Source organism: Ylistrum balloti, unplaced genomic scaffold (genome assembly GCF_031769215.1).
Source record: "Ylistrum balloti isolate Yb309-2 unplaced genomic scaffold, AGI_CSIRO_Ybal_v1 Utg370052, whole genome shotgun sequence".
NCBI classification, from domain to species: domain Eukaryota; kingdom Metazoa; phylum Mollusca; class Bivalvia; order Pectinida; family Pectinidae; genus Ylistrum; species Ylistrum balloti.
This window is the reverse complement of record NW_026782104.1, coordinates 1,420,168-1,435,680: the sequence shown is the minus strand read 5'-3', so window position 1 is coordinate 1,435,680 and position 15,513 is coordinate 1,420,168. Positions and strand designations below refer to the sequence as shown.

The 15,513-nt window shown below is 33.4% G+C and overlaps 1 protein-coding gene across 1 annotated transcript; it reads left to right on the top strand.

Annotated features, from left to right (window-relative positions):
* Window positions 1-252: 252 nt before the first annotated feature.
* Window positions 253-15,096, top strand: LOC132549275 (uncharacterized). Its single transcript, XM_060213192.1, has 5 exons — window positions 253-340; window positions 1,507-1,679; window positions 3,170-3,583; window positions 7,012-7,414; window positions 11,808-15,096. Exons 2-5 carry the CDS (start codon window positions 1,524-1,526, stop codon window positions 12,266-12,268), a joined length of 1,434 nt encoding a protein of 477 aa, XP_060069175.1. The 5' UTR covers window positions 253-340; window positions 1,507-1,523; the 3' UTR covers window positions 12,269-15,096.
* The last annotated feature ends 417 nt before the right edge of the window (window positions 15,097-15,513 follow it).

Sequence of the window (15,513 nt, the reverse complement as noted above, 5' to 3'; positions counted from 1 at the left end):
TCAAAGGATGAAAACAAATATCTTTATCGTCATATCTAACTTCATTTGCACAAAAAAAATAGGCAAAACAAAAGTTTACGCAATGAACACGGAAGTAATGTCATTCGTCTGCTATTAATGGAGTCGCTTAAACGTTTGATTTTAAAGCGTTATCACATTAAGCGCTTAAGTAACAACGTTGAATGCATCCCATGATGCTTTAGACAAACATCCGATTCCCACAATTCCTGAGCAATTCAGTCACCCCTCTAAGGACAATTGAGGTGTGGTCGGTGCTTGAATGGATCAGTAGATGAACGTTTTTACTTAGTTGAAACCGGTCAGTTACATACGATATAAGGTAAGATTTGTCTTCCACTCTCCAGTTACGCGTATTACAAGAATGGTGATCTATGAAAGTCTCTGAAATGGGGAATATTTTGAGGATTGTGAAAATAATTATTCACTTCCCTATTTGGCAATGACCTCGGCATGCTCATTGTCATTATGATTTGAAGGCGAATCCCGTTTTAAAATGCCTAATGCGATGCCAGATCATATCGCACGATTACTTAGCTACCTTACAGCGTGATGATCTATGCTGTTTTTGCGATGAAATATGTGTATTGCGTACGATTTAGCTGTAAGTTTTAATGTTTGAATTCCGTATTCGCCATCTTGATGACATCATCGTTGCATCTGCTGTCTACTTGAGTGTCTGGAAATCTCATTTTTAATATGAATTGAGTGGTCTACGACTTTGATATCTAAGGCTTCGGTTTGCACGTCGTATTTTACATTACTCACGTTTACATGTATTTCGCAGTCTGCTGAATTAGAGTCGGTTTTTAATATAAAAGGGACGCCTATTTCCTCCAAAGACTAGTTGGACTTCCTAGTACTTCGAGTGTGTTGCATCTACGGACCGGTCCAGGGTTCAACACGTCATATGTTCCCTTTTTTTATTCACGATGACCATTCCGATATTGACAAAACATTCCAGTTTTTACTAATTCAATCGATTATGTTATTGAGAAAAACACCATGATACTGTAAAGACACGTAGGAGTATTTAACATATGACCCTAATGTATCAACATGCTGTGTTAGATGATATAAATCGAACTGTAAAAGGCCTTGCAGAAGCCCAATGCTTTTCCGTTGAGACTCCCTCAAATTTAAGAACTCGCGTTATCTCTTTGTAAATTGATGTACCAAAGGTTTGGAAATGGTTCCCTGAACTTGAGAGTAGAAATCATTGAAGAATTTATAAATGCCGCTATATTAATTGCATATGGTTACAATGCAATCATTTCCCCCTCTTTAGGATATTTGAATGAACAACAATTGAACAAAAACCAAATAAATCAAAACAATGACATTTTAATAACTTTTAGCCACAGTGAAATCAACCAATTTAATGGGTTATTGTATGACAAGAAGTTATTTAATACAAGCTTTCTGTAGATTTTAGATCTTTTGTGACATTGCCATACCTCATGTGCTGCATCTCACTATTTGTTTCAGATTTTGATGTTACAGAAATGGCTGCTATAAGAAAGAAGCTGGTCATTGTAGGAGATGGTGCATGTGGTAAAACTTGTCTCCTGATTGTGTTCAGCAAGGACCAGTTCCCTGAAGTCTATGTGCCAACAGTATTTGAAAATTATGTAGCAGATATAGAAGTAGATGGAAAACAGGTTTGTATATTTCAGAAATGCTGCAATTTAGGCCTACTTTAAAACTGTCTTTACAACAAAGATGTATGTTGTGCTGGTTACAGGTATTAGAGCTGATAAACCAATCATTTAGGTTATCTAGAAATTTGATGGCACAGCTGTCAGCATTGGTGATCCTTTATTCTCTGCTGTATGATAAAAAATTCCCATTTGTTAAAGTTGTCAAGGACAAACCAATTGCATGCAGATTTCGATAGTTATATCTTTACAATAGAAAGGTAATTTCTTTGATGATAGGTAGAAGTGTTTGCTTTCATTTTGCTCAGATTGATTTATTGTTCTGTTAATTGGTGCTTCATGTGTCTGGACAGTGTGCAGTGTAAATCAACTGTATTCTTTCACCTGGCTTCCAACTTTTATTTATGGAAATGTTTGCACATTTTGTTCTCACCTCATCTTCTGTATACTATGTGTAATAGTTGTTAATTGACAGAAATTGCAACAATTGCTTTTATAAACCCGGGTAAATATGTGTATATCTACAAATTTCAAATCATTCCTGTCGCGACTTTTTTCACCTGACATCTCGTTTCCTACAACATGAAGCAGAAAGACCTCTGAAGGATAGATTATAATTGAAACGGTGAGTCATTTTTAATGTCTGCATGCAATAAGGATCGTACCGCCTGTCAAAGAAAAGAAGTCCAACAAGGTCAAATTTTACCTCTTCTCTACTGTACTGATCAAACTGGATTCAGAAGAAACAGAAATTGGATCGATCATTTCATTTGTGCTCTCATTTTACTTTTGGCAAAAACCATGTGTACTCTTGCCTAAGATTCATTTTGTAGAAAATATTGTGGCTACACAGTATAATTGTAAGCACTTTCACCTGTTAATTTATAAGATATGTTGTCCTTGGTTCACACTAGGTTATAACCATGAATATTTGATATGTATAATAAAACTTTTAAAAGCAATTGATTCTACTTCATGAAAATCGCTATAGTGTGAACCATTGGATGATACTATATGCTGTCTCAGGTAAACTATTTGCATGATTGTTGTTCTCTATCAGCATGTATTGATTTTGCTGCTTATATTTGATATCAAAGGCTTTTCAGGATCATACTGTACATACCTTGATGAAAGAGCTGAGAACAGTTGTAGTACTAAAAGGTCCTTTATGATGGAATGATAATTGACTTGAATGTTACTCTTTGACAACAAAATTATTAAATAATTCACGAATTCAAATAACAATCTCAGTTCTTATCTGTGTCAATGAAAATGGTGATGATGTATGGACAATGCTGCAGTTTATTTTTTTTCCTAAGAGAAAGGGCGTATCTTTAAACTTTCTGTTATCACCGTCTCCAATTTATGATTAAGTACTGTCCTTTCTGCTCAAAGATCCTGAAAGGCCAAAGTCTTTCTGCAAACATTCTGTATAAACCTTGGCTTTCAGCTGCTTCCTATCTCAGGAAAATTGTTATATTATGTCATTGCAGGTTGAGTTGGCTTTGTGGGATACTGCAGGTCAAGAAGATTATGACCGACTTAGACCACTATCTTACCCTGATACAGATGTTATCCTAATGTGCTTCGCCATTGACAATCCAGACAGTTTAGAAAACATCCCTGAAAAATGGACGCCAGAGGTGAAACATTTCTGTCCAAATGTTCCAATTATTCTTGTGGGAAACAAAAAAGACACTAGAAATGATGAAAATACAAAGAGAGAACTACGTAAAATGAAGCAAGAGCCTGTTAAAACATCAGAAGGGCAGTCAATGGCAGAGAACATCCATGCCAAGGCCTACATGGAATGTTCAGCGAAGACAACAGAGGGGGTACGAGAAGTGTTCGAGGCTGCCACTGCCGCTGCTTTGTCTACTAAGAAAAGGAGAAGACGACGTTTTTGCAAGATTCTATGAACAGGATGAAAAGTGGTCTTTTATGGAAAGTTAAAAACTGAAGTTAAGGGTAAAATGTCCAACTTTTTACTAAAGTTTGCATTTGACTGAAAATCAAACCTGTCTGATTGATAGATGTTATCAACACAATGGATAACTTTTTGTGATAGATGAAGTAAAGAAATGGTGCAAGATTTGACATTATTTGTGCTATGCTAAAATCAGATAACATAGTGAGTAGATTTATTGTATCTTTTGTATTGATATTGTGTAAGTTGGATTAACTAGTTATTGTTTAAATTGTTGAGTCTATGTTGTCTTCTGTGGAAATATCTTGGTTTCATAGCTTTTTGAAAATAATCATTTACAAAAAAAGAATGCATTCTTTAGTTATTAATTTACAAATCTCTCTATTAATTTACATTCCATAGATATTAAAACATGCAGCTCTAGGAAACGTGCATTTATTTTTCTTCAGTATAAAAAGAGTTGCTGTCACTATACTTATATTCTGCACATTCCAGTGTTAGACTTGTAAATACTGTTATTTAATACTTCATCTCAAATTAAATTAGATCTTTGTGAGTGTTATAATGTGATAACCAATTTTGAGATTAAAATATGGATGCTTTTAATTCAAATGATCTTTTCTGGTTGATCTGAATTTAAAAATTGCAGTTTAATGGTTCATGTTTATTTAATTTTGTCTCATTCTTGTATATGAAAAATGTACATGTAGTAATTTATGTGTAGTAATAAATTTATATAACACATCATAAACCCTGGTTTTTTATTGTTTTAATATGTTTTGATCGTAAATTGACTTTAATATAAGGAAACTAATAAAATTTATTTAGTTATATATCTTTCACAATAATACTTTTTAAAATTATAAAAATCAGTGATTCAGATCATGGATTATCAAAATGAGTAGGCTACAGATATGACTTGTATTTGTTTCAACATACAACTGTTTTGTATACACAAGTGTATGAAATGTAATTGAAAACTTTGGTTCAATCTATACCATTTGCTTCTTATATTTGCACCTTACGAAGCTTCAAATTATTCTCATTGACTGCTGGATACATCAGTTACTGTACATCTCCGTAGGGTTAATGCTTAAAACCTCTGGTCAGTATTTTGATATTTCAAGATGTTTACTTTAAATTGTTGGTATGACCTTGGATAGCTTATATGTTTGAAATGCTAAAATCTGAAAGGTTGAGAACCATGTGATAAGTCTCTTCTAAATGACCGGTTGTATTAAACTTGTTCTAGAATTTTAAGTAGCGTTGTAACAGAAAGTGAAACACAAGTAGTCATTCTTATAAAACTATGCAAGGAGACATACATCAGACATCTTAAAGATGTTGGCATGCATGTAGCTGGAGGAACTGTAAGAACATATTATCTGATCATATCCTCATAAATAAGGCCCCATTATTACTTGAAGGATGAAGTGTACATTTATTGTAATATAAATTCTCCTTGAAATTGTAGATTTGTATCTCTGTGTATTTGTCCTATTTTGATAAATAAACTTAATGGAAAGTGAAATGACTGATGGAATGATCAGATCAGAAAACTTGTCTTTGTTGCTGCAGATTTTTTTTAATGCATGTTAATCTGTTTGGACAGTAGACACAGTGGTGACTATGAGCCAACATTTTATGATGTACATGTACTGTTATTAGTATGACAAGCATCAGGATGCAAATGATAGTCAATATCTGCTAGTCCTGTGTCTAATAACTGTTTTTCGGGATTGTTTGATTTGTATATTTAGGTGACTTGAGTACTTATAGCAGATATAAAATAATTACAATAATCAAGACTTATTCAGATTATTGTACACATTTCCAGCCCTACTTCAAAGATCAATGTTATGGTAATGGTGCTATTATGTAGTAGTTAAACAAATTATTGTCCACGACCCTGGAAGTAAGACAACTCGAAATCATTTTAGTATGGGTAAGTTTCATTTCTATTGAGGATGCTGCCCGATTGTTTTCCACAGTAGTATAAGCCAGTAACTAATGCTGTTTTGTCTGGATTGGTTAAATATACACAGTACTACAGACTGGCCTATATGTGAACCTTTGTGCAGTTTTTGTGTGCATGAACAGGAACCTTCCCACAACCAACCTAACTTCTGACTCAACTGATTGCTAGTGGAATGGTGACCACGAGTTTTGCATGTTTACAAAGATCTTGTTATATTTAAATACTTAAGAATAGGGAAAAAAGACTTGTGATGAATATTTAACAGTCAGATTATAGATGTTTAGTGGAGGACAAATGAACATGATGAATTGTTTCACAGTTGTTTATACTAATAATTTGTGTTTTCATACTAAATTAGTTAATTTGCTGTTAAAGTCTGTTGTTTATTTTAAGGCTTACCAGGTACTAGCAATCCAGTAGCTGTTGCCAATATTTAAAGAAAATCATCTCTGAAATACAGCTTTAGAAACATTTTGCTGCATTAATGTTATTTTGATTTAACACTTTGCAAAATTTGGTCATGTGTTTTGTAAAGAAGACAAAAATATGAAAGATAAGTTGCTGGTGCAACATTCCTTTTCTGGAAGAAGATGTGCTTCTGCTTCATTTTTATTTGAAAAGTTCATGAATATTAACAATGAGAATGGCATAGCTTGCCTATTGGTGACAAATTTAATCTTACATAAATACCAATTGATGTTTACAGAGATATATATGAGGGTGAACGTGTATACTTAGATCTACCAAAATATTTCAAAACAAAATATCCAGTAATGTAATGCTATATATGCTTGTTGTTTGACCACAAGACAAATCGTGTATAGCAATCAATCATACAGAAAACAATAAGTGTTTCACAGTAGCCCACTTTAGTCTGTTATACAGACGTATCACAGTTTAATTAGATCAAACCATTACTAATTAATTTTCTGTGATGTGATGGACAGTTGAAGCTTATCTCTTAGTATAGTTGAACTTGAGATTTATTAGAGAAAATGTGATAATTTATATTTATCTCTCACAAACATGTATACTTTATTAATCCAGTTGTGTTCTGACTAGATCCTAGAATGATTCCATACATATTAGAATATACACTGACAGAATGGATTGGAATGAATAAGCATCTGATATCTGTAACCAGCTCAATCTCAATTTTGTTGCATAGATATTTACAGTTACATACTGCATGAAGCATGGTTATTATCTAACCTTCTGATATAAAGGGACATTGTCTAAAGTAAATCCTTACATTGTATCATAAACTTCAAAAGTAGCAAAATAAGTATTTTCATATTACAAGCAATTTGAAATTAAAAAAAAAAATAGTAATTTGAACATGTCCCTTTATTTTACTAGAGATATATTCAATTAACTTTTACAATAGTTTGGCTTATGGTTTGTGAAATTTGTATAATTCCTTATTGCAGGTTGAACTTGCCCTTTGGGATACTGCCGGCCAGGAAGATTATGACAGGTTACGTCCCCTATCCTACCCAGACACTGACGTCATTCTCATGTGCTTTTCCATAGACAGCCCCGACAGTTTGGAGAACATCCCTGAAAAATGGACTCCGGAAGTGAAGCACTTTTGTCCAAGTGTTCCAATAATTCTTGTAGGAAATAAAAAAGATCTTAGAAATGACGACCAGACCAAACGAGAGCTAATGAAGATGAAACAAGAACCAGTCAAAGTTGATGAAGGAAGATCCACAGCAGAAAAAATCAATGCTTTTGGATACCTAGAATGCTCAGCTAAAACCAAGGAAGGCGTTAGAGAAGTATTTGAGACAGCCACCAGAGCAGCCCTACAAAAGAAGAGGAAGAAGAGGGGCATGTGTCGACTGCTATAGATAATACTGAATGGACTTTTTCTATGTGTCACCCCTTGATATCTGTGGCGAGTCTTGTATGATTAGCAATGTCTTGGCAGTACATTCCTTAAACTGTGTGTACACATAGAGAATGTTCTGCTGCTTTTCGTGTGAAAGACTCTGAAAACAGACCAAACTAGTGTTCCTTTAAAGCAAACAACTTTAAAGTTGGTGATCTTGTCTAAATATTTTTCATAAATAATCATGAACAAATTGAAGGCTTGAAATATGCAGACAGGAAAATGTTCACATTTCTTGTAAGGCAAATAGTCTGTTTTCCAAATGAGTCGCTGACTGGAGCAAAAAAAAATAGGGGGATGGAACATTTTTGTTGCACTATGTATGCACAGATGAGCAAACTTTGATTGGTTATCTGACCATTGGCGTGTCAAACCTCAAGTCACATGTGAAATTGTGATATCATGATCTAGGTCCCCCTTAATTCATTAAAACTTTGGAACACAACCTACCGTTGCCAAATCTTAACACTGCAGTAGCATGGGCTTGTTTTGGGTGAATGAGGTACATGTATCCGTGATTGTGACGAGGTTTTCTTGTCAATGGTCAACCTGCCAACGCTGTGTTTGTAGTATATGTCATGTACATTTGTAAACTTTTATTATTATAAACTTATTATTAATGATCTAGTATAATGCTATATATCAGTAAGGTTATTCTTGTACTCCCGATGTTCATATTATATTGGCTTTCATTCATCATATCTCTATGTGCTTAATTGTACTTTGTGACACTACCGTCATTGGTTGTGCATTGGTTTATCACAAGATCAGTCGTCCTGTCCTACATATTTCTACTAACTTCATCTGGAATCTTTCACTTTCACAATTCTCTAGATAAACCAACAATCAGGAAGCATTTTATAAACCAGAACAAATTTTTATTCTTTATTGGTACCAATGCATAACCTTTAATTTGAAGGAGTTGAGAAATGAATAGATAAAAATGAAATGAAATTTTAACATAAACTTTTGGCCAATTTAGGTAAAATTGTGAACAAATCATTTAGTTCTAATTCAGTGTGCATAGATATTCAACCAGTATTAGAAAGGCTTACAAGATGTGATCAGTTAAGGGTATTTCATTGCTTTATCAAGCTACACTGTAGTGTGTGCATGTTTGTACATCATATAGCTTTATGCTTTCTGACATCCTTGAATATAACATTTTGGTCAACAAACTCAACTAGTGTCTGTAAATGTAATTCTAGTTGTAAATGACAGAAGGCTCTGGCCATTGTGATCAATGGATTTGGTCAACTTTCACCATTGCGAGTTCATAACTCCCAAAAATGGATCAAATACTGATTTTAAGTTGTTTCCATTGTTTGAGAATTTTGTTTATAACTTTTGTTTAACATTGATGATATGCAAACTGCGGAATTACCTTCACAATAACGGTGCTCTTAACACCATTTAGGTGATATGTGCGCCAGGTCATAAAAATACTGTGTGGATGCATATTAACAAAATATAGGTCGATAGGTGTGCCAAATTATTCAAACAGGCATTGAGGAGCAACACAACAAAATACAAACTAAATCATGTCTACAAAAGTACTTCTTCTTGGGTTTGCTTTAAATAGTCTATTGTTGTAACCTGTCATTAGTACATGTAATTACTTATCTTTTGGACGTTTAACCGCATCAGTTCACATCATACAGGTGTGAACAGGCAAATATGTGTAGACATTTCTTTTCAAAAGTTTATAATCTGAGAGAAATGATAGAATTGATTATTTGACATTCTGAATATAATAAAAAGATCTTACTGAAACATGGATTTGTTTTTATATGTTAAAGCATATCTCTACACTCTGTATCTTGGAGCCCAAAAAGTAAGTTAGTATGAAACGCTCGGGGTGATGTTGATGTGCATTTTCAATCCATGAGCATTGATAATAAGATAGATGCTGGAACATGGGGAAATAAAATTTGTCATGTTATTGCATTTTGAAGTCTACATGTATATACAAGTCTCTTGTGTTTTAAGTGTGAAATAGAAACTTGTAAAATATACACTTTTTGTACTACTTGGTACAGCATATGTAATGTGAATGAATATTATGTTGCAATATACATTTATGTAAAGCTAGTGTTCACAAAACTGAAATATTTTCCAATAAAATTTTAATTGCGCATGCATTTCTTATAAGTCGAGAAGTTCTTTTACCACAATGTGTTATGAGTGCAACATTTCCCATTTCTTCTGGTGACTTTGGATTTATTCAGATGAGCACAAAATATGTGCATCACCTACAGGCAATGTACAAAGTGGAAGAAATTAAGATTAAGTGAGATTAAATCCTCTCCCTATATAGTATTTCCCATTTTCCCCCTTCATGAGATAACAAAACAGTCATTCCAATTATGCCTCCCAAATCAATTTGTGCTTTTCAGCTCACTATCATTAGTTGGTTAGCTATTCTATCTCCTTGCATCCTTGGTCCATCATTTGTCTGAACAAATCATATATATGCTCCCCTTGGTCTCTTGCTGTGCACTTTTGATTTTTGGACTAATCAGAAAAAGAGAATGGCTGACAGGTGAGTATCTTTAATTTTAACAAAGATTTTTGAGAAGTTAAGGATTGATCTTTTTCAAATTTCATATATAGGTTCCCCTTGGTCCCTAGTTAGTCTCAATCGATTTTGGGCCTGATCAGAAAAAGCAAAACAGCTGACAGGTGACCATTGTGGATTTTGACAAGGCTATGTTGTCACTATTTCTTGAAGTATTGGACAGATATTTCAAAATATTCTTATATAGGTTCCTAGTTGTGCCCTTTTTCATTTTTGAGACTGATAATTAAATGGCTAAAAGGTGGACAAATAATTGGGAGGAAGGCATAGAGAATTATAAAACATTTAAGGAACAAATGAGAATCAACCAAGGGGATTTCTTGTTTATAAACTGCAGTTATCAAAAAGGGTTCCATAAATATTGCTGAAATAACCAGGTGAGATGCAGTCCTTATATGAATCCTCCAAAAGGATTTTGAATTGACTATTTGGAAAAGTTATTTTCATAATGATAATATTGTCTTAGAGACCTCTTGATTTTTGACAGACTTCTTTAAAACTTGGTAGGCTTAATCACCTTAACATGTGCTCCTGTTGACAGCTTCATGTTGGTGAAAAATGTGACCCTTCATCAATAACTTCCTAAATGCTAACCACTTTCTATGCGTTATATGTAGTTATCATAGTATCATTGACTTCTATTTTATGCACCAACAACTAAAAATACCTTCATAGAACTTGGAGTGACAATTTGGCTCTTCTAGCTCTTCAAGTAACTTCTAAAAAATATTTTGTGGTGAATGATTAGATAAAAATTCAGTATAATTCCGAGGGTAAATCCTGATAAACTTTGCAAAAAAATTTTTATTTTGAATGGTTCAGTTATCAGATTTGTTTAAAAATAATCTTTTCTGTGCTAGAATCAGGATTTGTGGCCTGATTGTCTAAGGGTTGAAACCAAACCCAAGTTTGTTTAAAGATACACTGTTGACTTGTCAGGCTTTGTTAAGGTCAGATGAGTCCATCTTTTAAGCAATTCTTGTTACTGATAACCAAAATTCCTAGAAACAGTAGCCATATTTGTCTTCTCTGTTTAGGACAAGAAGTTACCTTGACCCATATCCAGTGTCACAGGGGTCTATCAAATTTGTTGAGCTACTCAAATATACTGATTATCAAAGGGCAAAAAAGTCTGATGTTTAGGGAAGAAATTCCAAAGATAAAGCTTAAGAAAATATTATCAATATTTGGGTTCTCAGAATCAAATTTATTAGATTTCGGATATATCTAAACAGGTGTTGGAGGTACTCTTTAGTTAGGAGTGGTTGTAAGGAATTTCAAATATGAACCTTGTTTAAGTATATGGACATCTGGGCAGGTTTTTATAATATTAAAAAAAGTTGATATCCAATTATTTGATTTTGATTGTCAAATATGTGCTTGTTGGTTGTAAGTTGTCCTGCAATTCACAATAAAATAATGACAAACGGGAATATATCATGGTACCAGAAATGATTAAACAAAGTACTGTATTTAAGGTGATTGGTGTCAAGATAATATGATGGTGTCCCGGATTCTTTATTTAAAAGGACCTGTATGCCGTTGTGCTACACATCTGTACATATTAGACTATAGTATGGTTTATGGTGTATATATGTGCTGAACAGCAAGATATAATGATTGACTTATTACCCGAGACATGGGCATATTAGTGAATACATATTGTACTATGGAGCAACATAGTAAATTAAGACATCTTATTAATGTCTTTGCCAAAAGTGCACGCTTTACATAATTTCAGGTAAATCAATGATGATTCAAACTTGTATCTTTTTCTATGTACTATCTTCAGGTTGAACTTGCCCTTTGGGATACTGCTGGCCAGGAAGACTACGATAGGTTACGTCCCCTGTCCTACCCAGACACTGACGTCATTCTCATGTGCTTTTCCATAGACAGCCCCGACAGTTTGGAGAACATCCCTGAAAAATGGACTCCGGAAGTGAAGCACTTTTGTCCAAGTGTTCCAATAATTCTTGTAGGAAATAAAAAAGATCTTAGAAATGACGACCAGACCAAACGAGAGCTAATGAAGATGAAACAAGAGCCTGTCCGACCAGAGGAGGGAAGAGCCACCTCAGAAAAAATCAATGCTTTTGGATACTTGGAATGCTCAGCTAAAACCAAGGAGGGAGTGAGAGGAGTATTTGAGACAGCCACCAGAGCAGCTCTTCAAACAAAGAAAAAGAAGCGTGGTGGCTGTGTGTTGCTATAACAACTCTGTATGACTGTAATGTTAGGCTTTGTAGTGAATATTGTACTGAATGGTTACAGACATTCAAAAAGCTTCATCTCAACTGTGTGCTGGGCATAACAGTATCACTCTGTACTTCTCAATCAAGATCCTATATATGTATTCTGGTTAGGCTGAATTCTGTGTTTATCATATTGCTCGACTACAGTATGTGTGTGGTTCATAGGTAATTTCTTGTGGTGTACTGATAAATTTATCAATATCTTTTTTTTCCATTCTGACTAAGGAAATTTTGCTTTGCAAGAAAAATCAAAATCTGATTTTGTTTTTCAAAAATGAAACAATGATTGAGTGCTGAATTGAAAAAAAAAGTCCATTATGTAATTCTAAGTTCTCAGTATTAAGAAATCTTCAAGTCTATTTTACATCTTAACCTTGTTAATTTACACATGTAATATGACACCTACTGATAATGACAGGCATTCTTTTTGTTCACTAGTGACAACACCAGTTTACACGTGATAAAAGCTAGGTGCTCACAAGATTCACTAGTGTTCATTAAACTGAATGACCTGGACAAAATCGAGGGTTCTGTTGTCAAATACAAAAGCATAGTCAAAAGTCCAGTTTTCTGTCATCACAAACTGACCAGTGGAGGTAAATGTTCTGTTGTCAAAAACTGATGAATAAACATGAAAGTCCAATGTTATGTTGTCAAACTGACCAGTGTAGACAAAAGTCAGGCATTCTGTCATCACAGACTGACCAGTGTAGACAAAATTTAGGTGTTCTGTTGTCAAAAACTGATGAATAAACATGAAAGTCCAATGTTATTTTGTCAAACTGACCAGTGTAGACAAAAGTCAGGCATTCTGTCATCACAGACTGACCAGTGTAGACAAAATTTAGGTGTTCTGTTGTCAAAAACTGATGAATAAACATGAAAGTCCAATGACATGTTGTCAAACTGACCAGTGTAGACAAAAGTCAGGCATTCTGTCATCACAGACTGACCAGTGTAGACAAAATTTAGGTGTTCTGTTGTCAAACTGACCATTGTAGGCAAAACTGACCAGTGAAGGCAAACTTTAGGTGTTCTGTGGTCTTATTGACCATTGTTTGCCAAAAAAAGATAAATGACCCGATGCTCTATCAAACTGACCACTTTAAGGTAAATGGTCAGTTGTTATGTTGTCAAACTGCTGTAGTTAGTATGTGTTCTGTTTGTAAACTATTCCACTATGGTTGTATCATGCTGATGGTCATTGTTTTCATAAACAAATCCCTGTTTTTTCTTGTTTTCATTCCAGATAAGATGTTTTGGACATGATGATTATTTTTAACAGTTTTACTAGCAAAATTCAAAATCTGAGATGTAAACACTTGTAGCACGTCTTTTATTTGAGGAAAAAAGTAAAGTAAAAAGAAGGTATCTTTTTCCTAAACTAGTTATCTAACAAGAAATTTATGCAAAATTACATGAAGGAATGTACAAAAAAACGACATTCAAAGATTTCAAACCATTCATTAAAAACATAACATGGTTGTAAATTTTGTCTAATTCAACAAAGGAACCACAATATTTACCTTGTAAATAACACAGGAGCAAAATCAGTTCCTTTGTATTTAGATTGCATGGTTGATTGTAAAAAGATATATATAATTGTAAATTATGTACAAATATGCATCATATTTTATTTAGTATAGGTAAAATTAGTGTCAAGTGAAATGATTAATATCCTGTAAGATTCTGAATCATTTCCCAAAAGCAAATCTTAGATGGAGCTTGAATTTAATGAAAATGTTATAACAGTTTTGAAACATTTAACAAATGCAGAAGCCCCTGTGCACAAGTAGTTTGTTTAATGAACCAGTTCCTGTGTACAAGCCCCTGTGTATTTCCAATTTTTTACATTCAGAAATCAAGGAAAAAAACTGAAGCTGTCTTTTAGTAGAGTTGATAATTTTCACCTGATTTTTTCATATCTTCCTATCAGAAATACAATTAATAAAAGTGAAATTTTACTAACTGTGGTTTAGGATGTACCAGATCAATAGAAATAATCAGTTTAATTTCATTTCCATATGTAACAAGTTATATACCAATTTAAAAGATGATTGTTATGAAACTATGTACAAATAGAACAGAATAGATTTGTAATGTATATAGATATATATAACAGATATACTCATAGAATATTTAAAATCTGATTTCTTACTTCACTAAAAATTACATATACCTCATTACATTCTGATGAGACCCATGGGAAAATTTTTGACGGCAATCATGTTTTGGACAGTAAATTTTGAGACTTTTTACAAAAATATGCTTTCAGAACACACATGAGAGCTTGCAACTTGAGTCACAAGTGAAATGAGAGATCTGATTTTATTTTGATGGAGAATTTATATTTACCATATTACTATTTTGCTTCAGATATAAGTCACATGTAAGCACATTTTATTTATCAATATTTGCAATTTTACATTTTTTTTTTTCTTTTTTGTTTATTTTGTTGTATCCATCTTTCTTGTCTGCATGTTGTCTATCTCGTATATTTGATTAAGGGTATACTTTTGTAATTTAAAACTAATCTTTTTCCATTTGAGTGATGATTACTTCTTGAATATTTAATTTGTTTAATTAGTGAATTAAGACTACAAGGTATAGCTACTAATTGTCATCATTGGTTCTTCAATTTTAGGTAATTTCAGTAAAGGCAGGAATAAGTTTCAGATCATTTAATCACATGATTATGTTAATGCATTACTAGATGTTACACTATAACGACTTTCATTGAAAATTTTTGCAGCCCAACTTGGGTAATAAAATCCTTAATAATATCTTACATTCAGCATTTTGTTATCAGATTTGACTTCATTTTTTCTGTGTGAATCCATCTTCAACATTAAAAAAAAATGTTATACAAAGATTGGACGAGAATGCTGAAAAATCTTTAAAAATGGTTCTTGATGAAATTTTGCAGTTGAAATGAAATATGGATGACTGTTGTAGCCATCTTGAGAGTATATACGATCTTTCAACCAATGCCTGATGTTGGCACTATTACCATGTAATAAACCTCAGAGGTAAACAAACACCTCCGACACAATGTTAGGGGGTGGGCTTATCAGTGGACGATATAAACACTTGTTGGTAGTTCCACTGAACAGCAAGAACTAGGGGTGGGTTTATTACCAAACATGGTTTAGTTGGCAGGGAAATAAGTAGGTCAAGTTAAAATGCATCCAATGTTTATATACTT